Below are 17,759 nucleotides of genomic sequence, written 5' to 3' on the forward strand. Positions count from 1 at the left end.
TTCTTCTCAAGACAGTTTTATTGATAAAGCACACAAAAAGGTTTATCTTAAGAGTAAAAACAACTAAAGGTAAAACACTAAATGTAAAAAAGAAACACAAACAAGAAAAAAGTAAAAGTACAGATAATTGATGGGGATGTATAGTACAATGTCAGTGCAGAAAACTTACAATCAAAAGTTCAGGAAAAAAACAGCAACAACCAAAAAGTGCACATTTCAAGCCAACCAACATGTTCAGGCAACTAAAATCCAACAGAACTACACATACTGTAGCACCTTAAAGAAACACTCCACTATTTTTTTCATATTAAACTACGTTATTCCCTTTATTAAGACGAGTTGATGCATACCTCTCACGTTTCAAAGAGTGCACTCAATGGCTCTGGTGCTCGGCGCTACTTTTTGAAACACAGTGGAGTGTTCCTTTAAAGAGTAATGAAATGCATGCCCAGACTTGTGACAGTAAATTAATAGCAGCTCAGATTTGCTCTCAGGGTTCCCTTATAATTGTGAAGTGCTATAATAATTGATCTAAATATCAGGGGCGTGCAGAGACCTTTGAAGGGGCAGGGGCTCAAATTTTAAAAAGGGCACATGGAACAAAATTTTCAGAAAACTGCGTTCTTTTCCTGTCTTTAGTGGGCATCTTTGCACTGCAGAATATAATATAATGTTTTATAGAACATAATGCATACAAAAGCTAGAAAAGATACACACAATTTGAATGGTGCAAGAACTGGAAGTTAAGTTTTACATTCCCTAGCCTATAAAGCTTTAATCAGCTGCCACGATCATGTAGGCCTATTAATACTTGCGTTGATTTGATTTATAGATAATAAAAATTCAAAAAGCATACTATACAATTTCTTACATTTTGACTTTATCTCATCACAGCAAGCTGACAGCTGGACGTGACTTTCATGTTTGTGTAGGCCTGACTGCCATGAAAATGGCAATTTAAGAATGCATGTAGTCGGACTTTGGAGCTGAGCAATTTACAGAAATAGGTGGTGTGTGTCTTACAGAAATAAATGGCATTTTTCATTTAGTGATGAAAAATTGTGTTTTGACACTTTCTGTGCTCCATATTTGTGACACGAGCTGATCTGACCTGACTTGTTTGCGTTGTAGCACACATGACGTGCACACATGATGATTCTCTATAATAACTTTTTGCTACATTGCAATGAACAAAGTAAAGGCAAAAAGTGTTTATTTGTCAAACAAATTTGGATGCAATATGAGTCTTGAATTGGATACCATACAGGAGTTTGCTAGGATCTCAAAACCGAATTATGAATGTGCCTTGCCATAGAGAAACACATGATAACTTGGATTATGACCATAGGCTATGGCATAACCCCCCCCCCCCACAAAAACACGGGGTAGGTGGTGCTAAATTAAGGTATTATTTTGCTGTCACTTCATCTGTTTTATTACCTAGAATGTTGTATGTGGTATCTGTGGATAGCTCTGTGTCTCCTCTTTCATCTGACATGCGTGCCATATTTTTCTGACCACGGATTCACGAGTAGGCTAAATCAAACGAGAGTAATGGTAGCCTAAGCTATAAGACATTATTATTTGTTTGTCACTTCGTCTGCTTTTATAACACAGAAAGATCAATGCATTTGGTATCAATGGAAAGCCCTGTTCCTCCTCTCTCATTTGATGTGCGTGTCATGTCTGTGCGATGCCAGGTTCGCCAGTAATTCAAGCGAGAGTAGGCTATAGGATGCCCGGGTGAACGCAGCGCAATATAGACTGTAAACGATATACTTTGATTTAGCTTCATGAATTCTTTAATTTTCATACTTCGTACAGACTAGTGTCTAGGCTCATTGGAAAGCCTGCGCTTTCGTGCAATATAGGTTTAATCTTGCTGTGACTAATAATCGCAGAGCAATGTAACAGAGAAGAATGGGTGTGTTTTTTGACACACTTTGTGTCGGTCGGGCTCATAGGGTTAACACAGAATTTTTTTTATTTTTGTATATTTCTCATTTCAGAAACTATTAATGAGACATTTTAGTGAATATTCACGTTGGAACTAGCGGAAGTACACATTTTAAAAAGTAAAAAACAGGTTCTGTCAAAAGGGCACTTGGACATCAAAGGGGAAAAAGGGCAGGTGCTAGAGCCCCTGTACAGTAGCCCCCCTTCTCTGCACGTGCCTGCTAACATACCTCTGATACAATATGGAGGGAATGCACGGAAAAATCCAGACTTGTTCATGAAGTGAATAGTCTGGTGACTCATGATTGAGATTTGTTACATCTATAGTATCTCAGTGCTTTCCGTGAACTTACATCCACCTGTGATTTCATCTTATCCTCCAATATCTTCACCTTCTCGGTATTGTCTGTTTCCATCTTCTTCATTTGCTCAATCAGGAAGTCCAGATGTACCAGGGTGAATACAGACAATTGTTTCAATGCAAAGTCCTCTAGCTTTGAGATATGATCATAAGTTTCATCCAGTAATTTTGACTTCATTTTCTCTTCATTGTGGAGTTCAGCCTCCACTTCTGTTTTCTTACTCTCAACCTTGCTATATTCTATTTCGTATCTCGCCTTCTTTCCACCCTCGATTTCTGTGACTGTTTTTGTCTCTGATATATACATTTCTTTGCTTTTGACATGCTTGTCAGAGGAACATCTACCTGTGCACACGGTGCATTTACCACCACTCATGGCTTTACAGCTCTTCAGATCAGTAATCCACCAGCATCCTAGGTGGCAGTTCTCTTCACATTTCTGACAACACATTGCCTCATTTCCAAAAATGGAAGTTTGAAAGATTTCGATCTTTCGTTTGAATTTCTTCTCAACCTTTATTGTAATGTCTTTCTCGGCCTCCATTGTTTTCATGACATTTTCAATTTTCTTCAGCTCCTGCCTTTTGGATTCAATCTGAGCGTTGCTTTTGTTTATGCTCTTGACTAAATTGTCAAGGGTCAGACGATCTCTCAAAACCTTTTCAGTGATCCTCAAATTTTGTGTCGTCGTACTATTCAACCAGCTCATGAATTCGTCGGTGCTTCTCTGGCCCAGGTCCCATTTTGCATCGTATACACTGTCATTCTTCACCTGACTTCTATCAGACTGAAAGTTGTCAAAAAGAAAATGAATGGGCTGATTCCTGTCATTTTTAGCCACAGAAATGTTGCATTTGTCAATGGCTGCAAAAACATTGTAATGAAATATTTCTTCTGCATGTGTTATAAACACCACCATATTTCCCCCAACATTTTTTCCAAATAAGGACTGAATTGCATCAAACATATACAGTTGTTTGTCATCAAGGCAGGCCAGAGAATCTTTCACTACTATGCCAATTGCATCGATAGAGTAAATTCCCTCATGAGATGAGAATAAAGTGTACAGCCTCTTAGCAATCATCTCATCACTCACCAACCCTTCTTCTGTGTCTCCAAATCCAGGCATGTCTAAGATTGAGAAGGATATTGGCCTTTCCTTAATGAAGACCTCATAAACCGTGAGACATGTTGTTTTAGACTTAGTTTGGTCATATTCTGTCTCTTCTGAGATCTGAAACCAGATATTGTCTTCCTTCTTCACCCCCACAATGTAATTAATCATGCTGTTGATGAGGGTGGTTTTGCCTGTTCCCGTTTGCCCCACTAGCATGATGGTTCTGTTCTTTTTACTGTCGTCTCTCTGTCCAAAGGTCCATCTTCTGACCGTTTCATCCCCACTCACATATTCCTTCTTTGTTTTAAGTTGGTATAGATCTGGTGATCCTGATTTAATCTGACAACATTCCTTCGTCAATCTTTCAACGAGGGTCCTTTCATAAGGAAGATTACAAAGCAAGTTAATGTTTTATTTGTAAGTAATATTGTTATATTATAATGCCTAATAAATGATGCAAAAATATATAGCCTGGTCCTACCATACTCTCGCACATTCATAATGTACAGAGAGTCTGAATCTGCGGTATATTCACAGGTTTCCCTGAAGACAAAAAATGTGCAGGTCCAATCAGCGAACAGAGGGAGTAGCTGAGAATGATGACGTTGAGGTTTGTGCTAGTTTGAGCATGTCACGTCACGACCAAACGTTTGCGATTGGTTATGGCAGTTCTGAGTGGCTCTGGGCAGATCCAATAGTTTGCATGGTAGGACCAGGCTACAACAATATACTCACTGTTGATGTTTCTTCTTAGTTGAGGTTTTGTAGCTCTGCAGTTCTGAACATGTTTTATGCTTCTTGGCATGGATCCCACAGTAGGTCAAACAAGTTGGTTTAGCCTCTTTTTGACAGTCAGCACATGGCAGACCACCAGGTCCAGTCCCATATTGACTATGAAAACAAGGTTATATTGCAGGTTTGAATGTGAAAAAAAATCAGCACTGTTGATTTCAGCTGTATAAATAATTTTGGCTCCTCATTAGTTGTTATTGTGTCCACTTGCAACAAGGAAGTAAAATACACAGTGCAAAATCTTAAAGCTACACTGTGGACTGGTTAATTTTGGGGGGAAATGCTCCCATCTATAGAAAAGGTATATTACAACGATTCACAATTTCTCAGCTACGGAAGCTGCTTCATAAATGTCTGCTGACACAAGGTATAATTTCAGTCAGGACCACTTTGTCTCCAAGATAGCATGATACTCATTTTTGGCGGTTTGCTCTGTTCTGGGGGCCCCCTGCCCTCCCTGCCCTTCCCTGTTCAAAAATGGAAAGCCCAAGGCAGGGAAAGCAGCAATAAACCCCCCATGGGGTACAGAACAGAACAAACATCAATGACAAGACATTGATAAGTCAGAAGTATCAGGGGGTTAAGGGGAGGAGGTGGGTGGCATAATTGCAGAAAAAGCCACTGGCAGCAATTTGGTAAATGTAGTTGAAATAAGCGCTCTGAATGATCTCCGCCAATGAAAGCAGGGCCTGGCCAATCAGCTGGAAATCAGCTGAGCTGTTAGATTGACAGTCAGTTGGGTCATCCAGGTATAAGCGAGACTCCGTAATTCTCGTAAAAAGGTTCTTTTAGAAAATGTCACAACTATCAGAGTAGCCATGACATGAAGGGAGACCACACCGTTTGGACAGTTAAATCAAATAATTTATTAAAGCATAAAATGATACGATTAATTAATCAACTGAGGAAGTTTCATGGTGAAATCTATTATTTTAAAGAAGAATCCGCACACTTCAAGTCTTTGTGCAAAAATGTTTTTTTTTTTTTTTTAAAAAAAGCTTTACTGAGTTTGCTAGCTTTCGGTCGTTAGACCTTCATCAGGCAGAATCTATTATTTCAAAATTTTACCCTATTCACCTGTAGTGTCTCGTTTTAAGGGACGTGTTTTGTGCAACCCAAAGGTCTAACTTGAATGGTTGAAAAATAAGTCAAATGTGGGACCATCTGGGTTTGTCGATTTGTCTGCTTGACTGTTTGCAAGATAACTCAAAAAGTTATGGATGGATTTCGATTAAATTTTCAGGGAAGGTCTAGCCTGGCTAGCACCTACCACTTCTCAAATGAGACGTGGTCTGGCAACCAGACGTTCATTTTCTCGTATTTGAAAAAAATGCCCAGATCCGTTCATTGTGCGCCACGGATGTCTATCAAATGCGTCTCTGCATAGCTCATCATGGTCTTGCTTTCTCCCCTGTTCTGTGATTGGCCACCAACATCAGGCGAAAATGGGGGCGTTAGTTTCCAGACTGCCTTAACAGCGTGAAAGAAATCACCGCGCAAGGCAGTATGGGAACACCCAGGCTAGGGAGGGTCTGAAATTACCCAAGGAAGAAACGATTTGGGAGTGATTCGTCTGGATCCAGGAGGCGTTTATGACTTTTGCTTGGCAGTGTAATGGCATGGTATGGCCACTTGGATTTTCAGTTTCACTTTGGAGTGAGGATATTACTGCGCCGAGTCAAAGTGCTCCCAAGTGCTATTCTGGCATACAGAAAAGTTATCCTTCTTACCCACTTGTTAGAAAAGCGCCACGTTTTATTTTGTCCCACCATACTGTAATTGGTCGCGTAACTACTCGTGTAACAGTATTTGAATAGGGACATGCTGAATATGTTGTGCTACCGTATTCAGAAGCATTTATTATTGAAGTTGAAAACAACAACTCACTCTTGGTGAGAACAAAGCATTGTTCACCTTGTATGTGTGGCATGGAATGACCCAAATCATTTTCTCATGAGCTGGACTCCAATTGAGTATGAGTAAACATATACTGTACTTCATAAAAATGTAAATACCTTGAACTTGGATCGGATTCCGTTGTGAATGAAAGAGGCATATTCATTGACTGATCACTCTTCATTGAGACCAAACTGAATGTTGGGGATGATCTTCCAGCTTGACCGCTGTAAACATGAGACAGTACTCACTGATAACATTTAGTCATTTAGCATTAAAATGCTCAACAAAACGGCTTATACTATGTTCAATTTTGTGATATTTCACACAATTAAACATATTTCCATGAAATTGTACTTGCTGCCTGGCTGCTAGCTGTTTTTTATTGTACTAAACGTTGAACTTAGTGCACTGATTGTACTTAGTGGTGAAACTGCACTGCAAATAACAATACATTGAATCACATTGTCCTGACAATTCTGTACAATGAGAGGCTGTTAAGGGTAGATGTGTCAAGGCGGGCTGAGCATTAGGTGGAATACTCTCAGGAGGACTCAGGATAATAATAATAGATAATAATATAACAAAATCAATGATGACAAAGGTAAAAAAAGAAAAGAAAAACTGTTTGAATAAAGAAAATAAATGGACATAATAGTCAAAAATGTAATACATTCTTCTAGACAATATTCAATGACTTCTCACTAGTCAATACCTTCAACCTGAGAGCTGCAAGACACACGTCTCTCCATGAACTGCTCTCCTGAACCTCTAAACAGGTTGGCTTAAGTTAGGCCCAAGTGTGCCCCTACAATTGGGTCATACCATTGTACAAAATAATACAGGGGATGCTCAGGTGACATAACAATAAAGCAGCTAAATACAGCTATAAAGACATTACAACATATCTAAAAACATTACAGTCAATATTTAAACACTGGTACTATAAGAATGCATAGCCAACATTCACATTCAGCCTATAAATATTAATTTTACAAAACCCGGGTTCATTTCCGGTGAACCCGGAAGTCGCATCACTGATAAGCCGGTATTCGGGCCAGGAAATCCCTTTCACAACAAACAGAAGACGAGACGCTGAACACTGGTGAGACGAACGTTACCCACTTTCACTTGCTAAACTATAAAGTTTTTGAACTTAAATAAACACAACATTGATGTGACAAGACATGTTTGATGAGTGCTTATTTTAACGAAAAGGACAATGAATGTAAGTGAATGATAACGTGATGACAATGTAATGATGGTGGAGGTGATTCTAAACGGTAAAGAGTTGTAATGATTAATAGTAAGCCAGGCCAATTCACCGTTGTGTAGAATGTTTTAGACTAGTCAAGAAAACAGCAACGGGAATTACAGAAATTGTGTGATGAATGATATGGTAATTACATAGTAGTAAACTGTGTGACAAACATACAAACATAAAGACGTTAGCGCTCCGTCTTTAGCATATAAGCAACATTGCTGTGGTGACGGTAGCTATGCGCCCTGTCATAGAGGCCTATTCAGGTTGATCAGGTAAACAAGTTAAATCACCGTTATAGTGTATCAGAGCTTAAGCAAATTTGAATGGTAACTATAACGACCACAGTGATTATTTGATTGGAAAGTGTCCATTGGAGGCTGCTACAGTAACAGCCTGATACATACAATTGCGAAGACGGTGTAAATAGCGCAACTGCAAAACCACAGAAAACGCATGCTGTCAGTGTTTGCTGATACACCTTATGCGCTTCGATGTAAGTAGCTAATAGTGGCTGAGACTCTCAGGAGAAACCCACTGAGGGAAGAGACGATGTCTGACACAGAGGAGGACATTAAAACATTTGTGGAGAGTGTGGTGACAAGCAGACCATGTCAGCACACAGACTGGATGACATCAGAGAGGCTACATGTGATGACACTAGAGCTGTCCCAAATGATTAATCTAACGATTACTTTTTCGATTAGTCGACTAATCTAACAATCATTTTTTGATTAATCTAATGATCAATTTATCCATTAGTGATTGTTTTTCCATTCCCAAATATCAGATTTTTTCTCATTAACATTCCGTTAATTTTTTGCATTAAACTTTTCATGCTTCATGTGTGAGGTGATGAGGGCCAGTTATTTTAATGTGCAGCATCAGCATGGTGTTTCAGACAGGACGGCCTTGCCTTGGCATACTTAACATCACTGCAGGGATTCTACATGGCGAAAGCACATCTATCCAGGTCATATGTCCTACCAGGGGCTGACAAAGTGCAGGGAAAGCGCCAGGATGTCGGTATTGTTGCCAGCTATAAGCAAGGACATTGCCAAGATTGAAAAGGCATGAACATTTTGTGCGGAGCATAGACCAACACAGAAAATAGGGAGGAAATACTTCATTGTAGTGGACTACTATTCCAGAGATATTGAAATAGCCCACCTACCTACTACCACAAGCCAACAAGTCATCAGATGACTCAAATCTATGTTTGTGAGATGGAGCATTCCTCTGGAGCTGGTAAACGACAATGCTCTCAGATGTCTCAATTCCAGGATTTCTGACAGGAGTATGGTTTTACCCATAGCACCTCAAGTCCTCATTATCCTCAAGTGAATGGGGCTGCTGAGAGAGTTGTACAAACAGTCCAGCACAGCTCATGACTGGACATCTGATCTGAATGACACTCCCTATGCTGGACGAGAAACTGTAGCCTAAGCACATCAGTCATGAAGTGCTTCAGCGGGACGGCAAAGCCAAAGCCTATCGATTGTTCTGTAACCACTGATATTCAGCTCGCGCTCTGCCTGATCTACACCCCGGCCAGAGTGTGAGAGTTAAACTAGATGGTGAAAAGAGTTGGAAAACTTGGGTCCTGGGTAAATCTCCCGAGCCAAGATCCTATGTCATCAGAACTGACAATGGAACGGTCTCTCGTCAGAATAGAAGACATCTTCAGGTTGTCCCGAGTCATCTTCCTCAGAGACAACAGACCAGCATGACAGAGGAGTTCCTGGATCAACTGGAGAGACCCAGCCTGTGCTCCAGCCAGCTATAAGCCCTCCATCAATGTCTACTGAGCAGCCAACAACTCCTAGGGCTGTGAGACTGACCTTGGCAATAGAGAGGTTAAAACCCCTCTCAGGCTTTTTCATTTTCATAATTAACCAAAATCCCGGCTATTCCAGATACTTTGCTGACCTCAAGTTTGGTTGCACTGACGGGCTTGAAACAATGACGATCTGTAATACCTGGCATTGTGATTGCCTTAGCAAATCTGCTTTCCAGCTGGTTAGCCATGGACTTGACACTTTCCTCACTAATGGCTGGATTTTTGGTTAATTAGGAGGTGGAAGAAGAGACTTCAAAGGGCTTTCAGGTCAGTGACCTGACACCTGGCATACATACTGTAACCTGTGTTTATGATGGTCATTTGTGGGTTGGAAGCATCAGGGAGGCATCTGAAGGCCAGTGAGATGCTCTGATTCAATTCATGTACAGTATCCTCACAATCTTCTGGCCCGAGAGAGAAGATTTGTGCTGGGTACCTTTGCAACACAATTTCTAAGGTTGATGTTCATACCACAACTGAACGTAGTTATGTACTTCAGGAGTGTGACGTCAAAGCAGCTATATCTTTTATGAAGGAGTTCAAATAAAGTATTTTGTTTAAGCTCTGTGTCATTTTGTTTAAGCTCTGTGTCATAGACTTTTTTTGCATTTGAATATGCTTCCATAGGCCATTGAATGCTGGTGTTTACACAATTACCACATTTTCAAAAAATCATTTTGAGAAAATGAGGCAGAACACCATCACAATCCAATGTTAATAACAAATATCTAATCTTTCCAAAAACAAAAAAATATATCATGTTGGTAGATCCTGTCATTTTTTTGCTATAGCATCAAAACAGGTTTTCATCAATGTTCAAGCTTTAGCATCTGCCATACCGTTCAACACATAGGGACAATTGTTAATGTTATTTTATTATTTGTTAATTTTTGTTTGGTGTCTGTCTTATGTCTCGGTGTAACGGGTACGCAGGCGATTACGCCGCTCCGTCCGGCATCTTTTGTTTTGTGTCTTGTTATTTTGTAAATTTGTTTGTTCATTGTTGCCACGGGTCTGCTGGCGACTACGCCACTCCGTTTGACACTGTCTATGTCTTTGTGAAGCGCTTCGGGTTGTACTCTGTGCACGTTAAATGTGCTATATAAATAAAATGACTTGATTTGACTTGACTTGACAATATACAGTTCAGAGCATCAGAAAGTTTGTATTCAATACCACGGCTCTAGCTTTAACATTAAGCTTTCCAAAGGCTCAGCCCCGGCCCAATTTAATCACTGTATCCAATGTTAACCTTTTCTTTCTGGGCTATATACTGTATGCTAGTCTTGCCACATGTATGGTAACCAGGGTATAATCAGAGTAACAGCCGTATCCAAAATGTGTGTAGAACTGGATACCACTGTGGCCATATCCTGCACTCTTTGAAGTTACATTTCATATTATTTAGCAAGTCTATTTATCATTGCAAAAAATCATTGTCAAGTAAAGTCATTCCTAGGCACTACTTTCCGATGCAACACCTTCAACGTTGGTTGTTAATTTGGGTGAATTAGCATTTCAAACACTTGTAACATTGTAAAGAACTTTAACAGCACTTGTAATAGTGTAACGTGGATCAATGCATTACCTTACAATGTTGTTGTCTCGACCCATGCTATCGTCACTGTCAGGGTCTGAGCGAACTTCCCCACTTTCAACCTTGCTTGTGAGCAGTGCATCCTGCTGTTCTTGAATGTAGCTCATTTTGATGTGCCCCTTCACTCCTTCCTTACTTTGCCAGATTTCTTATGTCCATGTAGTACAGTATGCCTTCAATGGAATCGTACAAGTCAGGTATGCACACCCCAAGAAAGAAATGTTAACATGAGATATTTTCGTTTTTTTTTTCTACTTGACACAATTGATATCATAAATGTGTCTATCATTCTATATATTTCTTAATTTCAAACAGGCAAATACAGCATCTTTTTCACATGGATTGTTTAGGTCACTGCGTACTGTCACTAAAAAAGACAGACAACAACAAAAAAAGAAAACAATTGTTGACTAACTTGAGTTGCTGCAGCAAATCTCTCTCTCTCACTCTCTCTTATCTGCAATGTGCATCATTATCACACAGTAAAGGAACAACATGGCATAAAACCTAACCTTGCCAACTTTACTACACTAGAATTACATCACACTACATTACTTCTCTTCAAGATTTACATAATGAGCTCTTGAACGTTTCAATGTTTCATTTTCACTCATTTCCTCAACACAGTAGTACCAAGATGGCTGAAAGATATGTACACCCCTTCAGTGCAGTGCGTACTGCGTAGGCGCCGGAAAGTGTTTCAAAGTTGGCAAAAATGGCAGGAAAATAAATCATATACCTTTACACAGTTCGAGGCTTGAATTAAGTGTATTTGCAAAATGCTTTTCACCTCTTTGGGAACATTGCAAGAGACAAACATTCTTCATTTTGAATGTCTGTGTGAGGGAGCATATGCCTAGTATTCATAATGACAAGGTGTAAGGTAAAATACTGTGAAACCGTTTGCGTCAGATGATACAAGACAAAAAAGGTGTTGCTTATATGACTAATTCATATGCAAATTTAAACAAATAAGTAAATAAGTAAATGTAATCACCTACACAGTAGAGCAGGAACAATTTCACAACCACATTCCACTCTCTTTCTTTTTTAAAAAACAAATCATGAGTCACATATCAACTCTCTCTCCCGCACCAGCACTGTAAAAAGTTGTAAAGTGCTATTGTCCATATATGACTTCATATTAAAAACTATATTTATTAAAATAAATGAATGAATTTATTGAATGTTCAATGAATTTTCTTTGTTTGTTTGTTATAAGTTATCAATAAGTAAAAAGTGTGAATATTCCCATAACTTAATATTTTCTATAATACAATTAACCCGGGCGCCTAAAGTATGGCAGGTTTAAATAAGTTATGAGAGGAAAATATATTTATTTGCTGTGAAACACACATGCATCTATTGTATTTGGATTATTCTTGAACACTTAGCCTACAGTATGTGGCCCCCCAATCAGATGACGTTGGCAACAGTGGCCCCCAGCTCATTTGAGTTTGAGGCACGTTGTCTATTATGGTTGACACATAGATTCACGACAATTAGGTAGGCTTTAGGGTTGTGCCGATGTCCATCGTGATGGTTGACAGACATCACGATGGAAAGCAACCATCGTGATGCCACGCCCCCACCTGCAGGCACTTATTTCTGCTGTAGATTAAGCTAAAATATATTAAATTAAAAACCTTTATCTGGAAATGAAATTGAGCCTAGAAGTAACTCATATAGGGTGCTGTCAGCCAAACAGTGCAAAATTAAAAGACGTAGGCCTATTAGTCTGAGACTAATAGGCCTACGTAATTAGATCTTGTTCAAATAAGTCCTCCTTGCAACGTGAATGTGTTATTGTTTTTTTTATAGGCATTTCTCGCAGTGTACTGTAGCCTACATTGAACGTAAAACATGTACCCTAATAATGTTTAAGAAGAAAATGGTTGGCTACAAACGAATTATTATTGTTACGACTAGGACATTCTAGCTCTAATTTATTGCGAGGCTACAGCACTGAAGCACCAAATGCATCATTCTCCACCGTGTTAAAATAAACCATTGATTTCGTTATCGTATAGAATCAGAAGCTATAGCCTACGTCTTTCACTGCAAGGCTTGATTTTCATGCATTTGCCTTTAGCAAAGGCCCAGCAGCAGCGGGATTCGTTATTTGGAGAAGTTGTTTGCTTCAAACTCTTATTTAGCCTACTTCGACTGACTGTGCGGTCGCAGCCTTATTATGACCGCCGCTAGCGTAGCTAGCGAAGCGGTCATATAGTTGTTGTCAAAGTTTTTTTTTATTTTTTTATTCCGTCATCGATTCTGAATTTTCCGTCAACGATTCCCGGGACACCGTAACACCGGGGCACATAAAACTTCGTGGGCATGTAGCCCCAGTAGACTTCTGGGGGGAAATTTCGTTTCGTCCCTGGGGGTCACTTCACCCCCGCGCTGCCCCCGCCCGAAGCCAAAAAATTGCAGTTTTTCCTACATAACTACCTGAACCGTGGCACCGAGGATGACAAAATGTTTATCGTATGTTGGTCTCAAGACCTAGCATCAACTTAGCTTATAACCAGTCATTTGTGATTTGCACCCCTATGGTAAAAAATGAAAATGCAATGTAATATTGCTTTAATTGCCCCTATCTTCAGATGAGATGTTATGAACTGCACCAAATTTCATGTGTATGATTAACCTGACACCCTCTGGGAGTATGCCAAGTTTTGTGGAATTTCATCCATGGGGGGCTATAAAATAAATGGATTTATGTGTACATTCAGGACTGTATACCCATCGGCCTGTAGATGGTGGTATTAAGCCTCTGGAGTCTAAATCCCCCCCTGGGGATTTGAAAAACGGTTCCAAACATCTCTATCTCTACTAGATTTTGTCCTAGAAACATATAAGTGACACCATTAGAAACCTTTAATCAACTAGTTTCCAAATGTATACAGTATGTTTTAAAAGGGAACACACACACACACACACACACACACACACACATAAACAAACACACACAGACGCATACCTACAGTACACACACACGCACCACTACATACACACATGTACATAAAACATTACACAAACACATGCACAGACACGCCCACACGCATGCACACATACTGTACACCCTTACACACACACACACACACACACACACACCTCACAAACACACACACACACACACACACACACACGAGTGTGTGTGCACGCGCGCGCGCGCGCGTGTGTGTGTGTGTGTGTGTGTGTGTGTGCATGCGCGTGCATGTGTGTATGTGTGTGAGTGTGAGTGTGTGTGTGTGTGTGTGTGTGTGTGTGTGTGTGTGTGTGTGTTATCTGATACTGGAGTGACAGTGACGTCAGAGAACACAGTGAACACAGAGACACAAAACACACACAAGCAGACACACACTCATAGACAGAGAAGCAAGCACTCATACACAAAAGCAAGCACACTCATGCACACACTCATTTACATACATAAAAGTTGCAGTAGGGGATGGAGTAGGCGATGGAAACAAAAGCGTGATTGATATTTTCGGAGAGAATGTGCATGAGCGGCGGTCATATTGTGTATCGCTTTGCTGTACATCTAGTTACTTTCACTTTCCGCTGCCCTAGTCGGCAAGCAGGTAGCATAATAAGGTGGGTTGTGTAGCACATACGTTTGGCACAGACTGGGCTAGTTAAGATTTTAGATTAGTGACCGCGATATAATCTTAAGTAGCTTTTTTTGCTAGGCCCAGCGAAGGCTGGCAATGCGTAATATAGCCTACCGCTGGTTGGTGAGCAGGTGTTCAGATTGGCTGTCTATCGGTCTTTAACAAGGATTTTCTTGGAGAAGATCTTCCACACAGTGACCATGTGACCACACAGTCAGTATGTCTCTTAGCTGTCCACTTTCATCCGGCCATATATAGCCTATAATAATTAATGTAGAAAATTATATATTTATCTCTTAAATTAAATACCGCCCCCTGTAGCATTCAGCTCTGGCGTGTAAGCAATTGGGGAAACTGTAAGATCTGATTCTCTCGTAAATCACGAGAGGAGAGAGAAAAGAGAGAGAGAAGAGAGAGAAGGCGCATCGGTTGTGCTGACGTAGCAGCAGCTTCTCACGCAGTATAGGCTCAGCAGCCCAAAAGTTTTGGATACAAAATTGCTGTTTATTAAATATTTTCGCTGTTTGACGACTGAACCTTCGAGATTTCGTTGTGGTGATTAATGTAGGTCAAAGCGCGGAATTCAAGCGCTATAGCCTACCATAGACTTACAAATGATGGGAATTGATTGTTTCTCCGCGTTCTGTAACATTTCACTCGTTCAACCTCACATACTGTAATTCCCTCCCAGTGCCTCGGAAACCTCCTTATAGGCTCCAAATTAAGCATGTTGGGTAACTTGGGGCCCATCACAAACCTTGAAGGACAAACCTAAAACAAATGTGTGTATACAATTCGCTGTCACGAAAAGGCTTTCAGTTGATGTCTTGTTACATACATACAGTGATAGGCTAGTTAATTAGACATGGACATTTAGTCCACTGGCACATTTGGAACCCATGTTCTGTTCATGCGCCTCAATGAAAACATGGCATCCCTCAATGACAACGACAGTGATTGAAACCTTTGTTGTGACCTGGCCAATAAAACAAGAAAGCGCCCAAACCATAGTCTAAAACGTTGCTTGCAAAAACTCGCATTTTCTTTAACCGAGTGAACATTAATTTGAAATCGGTGAGACCTAACAAAAATGCAAATATCGCCAACGACCACGAAGAATATAGTAAAACAACTCTTACCTCGTTTTATCCTCCTTTTGACGACGTTGTATTTTTCACTTTCACTACACCGTGCCCCACCTGTTACTAGCATAACATGTGCCAACACGTGCCATCTCCCCCCTGCTGGTGCAAAATGTCATCGGACAAACAGCTTAATAACAAATAGCCTAACGAAATAAAAACCAAGCGAGATCACAAATCAACAGGTGAGTAGGCTAACGTGCTCTATTATTGTCTTTGGACATATTCCAATAATGAATACATTACTGAATAGCAGTCACAAGACAAGCAAGGCTAATATGAACTCAACCCAGACAGGAATTGTGTTTAGGTAGCCTATTTTAATATCAGAAGACATGGGCAGGGAGGCAAAACATGCAGTTTATCCACCTCTGAAATGTCAAAGTTTATCCACCTCTTATTAGAGTTCATCCACCTCTCAAAAAGAGTTTGTTTGCCAGTTTCACCTTTTAACATTCAAGAATCACAATGTATTATCCACATTAACAATATGCACTCAATGCAGGAACCATTTAATACCACTGGTATAATGTTAGACAATTATAATTATAAACATATTCTACTATCTACTTATAAGAAGTCATTTGTGATTTGCACCCTCATGGTAAAAAGTGAACGTGCAATTTTATATTGCTTTAATCGCCCCTATCTTTAGATGAAATGTTATGAACTGCACCAAATTTCATTGCACAAATAGGAGAAACAGGAAAGACAAGTGTCATTCATTTTTTTTGTGGAGAGAATGTATGCAGAACCGAGCGGCAGTCATGTGTACTGCTATGCGATACATCTATAGTTGAGTAAAATGTACTGTATGGCCCTTGTGTGTTAGCTGTTAAAGATCTTTGCAAACAAACTGCCCTTGTGTTAAACAGGTTAAAAGGTGCTGTATGATAGAGATTGCAGCAGAATGTGAAATAATGATTTACACATTGATTTACACGCTTTTAAGATCTCCACTAGTATAGGCATGCTATTCAGCTAGGTTTGGATACTCTCCTGTAATACCACTGTGGACTGAATATTTAGTACAGATCCTACACATAGGCCTTTAAGGTTTCCAATGAGGACTTCAAGTATTCGATAGTATTCAAGACAAGGTAGATTTCCCTCAGTAGATGGGACTGTTGTATCCTACAATAACTGTGCATACGTTTAGGCTTATATCTTTAAATGACGGCTGAATCAGGGTAAATGTCACTCACTAGATGGGTACACACTGTTGCATTCAACAACTAGAAAAGCACTCAGAGAGTGCAGCTACCTCAGACAGACAAACGCCAGTCTCCGATGAAATATATACCTCCTTGGCAGAGGTAAACTACTGTTCACACATTCTTATGGCATATGCAAGCTAATAAAAATCCCTGTGTATTTGTGAAGGAGGCAATTTATAACTAGGCTTTTACCCCAAAACATGAGTTGCACATCACATAGTATCACACACTCTCTTACTTTCACCATACATACCCCAGTATATGCACATGCACATTTCAACTACTGTACAATATATGACACATGATAGGCTACCTGTCTCTACCACTACCATGGTGATCATGTGCTTCTTGCAATTGTTTCTTTCTCCAAATGCCCATCTTGTAACAGAAGATCTTTTAAATGAAATGGTTAAGCAGTACATCTGCTGCCTAAGTGTAACCTGCGGTGTGTTGAAATGCGTGATTCAGCCCTGCTTATGCCCGGACTAGAACCAAAATCCAAGGATTTTTGGCTTGATGGTCTTTTGGGAACCCATCATCGACTTCAAGACAGTGTTAATTTGGTCAGGCAAAACATGTTTGTCAAGACAGACTAAATAAAAAATTGGTGCCAAATCAACACTACAAGATAGCGCTACCACAGGTCAACTTCAAGGCATGCACCTAATCTGAACCTTAACTCTAAACTTTCCTTCGTAAGTCCAGTTGGTAAGTGTTCTTAAGAGTCATTGCATGAGAAAACCAGGCAGAGGTGGGAAGAAGGGGGTCGGCCAAATCGGCTCATACTTTGTATATGTGATAAGTATGTGGAACTATGAACAGCCATATACTTAAAACCCTCCAGCTGTTTTTTGTTATGGAGTTCTGGGACCCCTCTCAGAGACCCTCAAAAATCCAACAATTCATGGCTGAAAATGACTGAAATTGCCATTTCTACCCTGATTATCCTGATAAAGATATGAA

The 17,759-nt window shown here is 40.0% G+C and overlaps 1 protein-coding gene across 3 annotated transcripts; it reads right to left on the minus strand.

The window, feature by feature from the left end:
- Positions 1-15,601, minus strand: LOC134059878 (uncharacterized). 3 transcript variants are annotated; one of them, XM_062516416.1, is made up of 5 exons: positions 15,577-15,601; positions 10,817-10,993; positions 6,242-6,349; positions 4,170-4,325; positions 1-3,810 (listed from the first exon to the last, which is right to left on the minus strand). In XM_062516416.1, exons 2-5 carry the CDS (start codon positions 10,900-10,902, stop codon positions 2,256-2,258), a joined length of 1,905 nt encoding a protein of 634 aa, XP_062372400.1. In that variant the 5' UTR covers positions 10,903-10,993; positions 15,577-15,601; the 3' UTR covers positions 1-2,255. The 3 variants fall into 3 exon arrangements, with proteins under 3 accessions (XP_062372400.1, XP_062372399.1, XP_062372398.1); XM_062516415.1 differs by having other exon boundaries at positions 10,812-10,993; XM_062516414.1 differs by lacking the exon at positions 15,577-15,601 and having other exon boundaries at positions 10,812-11,065.
- Positions 15,602-17,759: the final 2,158 nt, after the last annotated feature.

The sequence above is a fragment of the Sardina pilchardus genome, chromosome 16 (assembly GCF_963854185.1).
Source record: "Sardina pilchardus chromosome 16, fSarPil1.1, whole genome shotgun sequence".
NCBI lineage: Eukaryota > Metazoa > Chordata > Actinopteri > Clupeiformes > Clupeidae > Sardina > Sardina pilchardus.

Bases quoted from the DNA above. Each gene is read 5' to 3' on its own strand.
- LOC134059878 (XM_062516415.1), bottom strand. From the start codon at position 10,927: ATGAGCTACATTCAAGAACAGCAGGATGCACTGCTCACAAGCAAGGTT. The intron at 4,326-6,241 runs GTATTTACATTT...TTGTTTTCATAG, and splicing joins GAATCCGATCCAAGTTCAAG to TCAATATGGGACTGGACCTG. The intron at 3,811-4,169 runs GTGAGTATATTG...TCCTTATGAAAG, and splicing joins ACTAAGAAGAAACATCAACA to GACCCTCGTTGAAAGATTGA.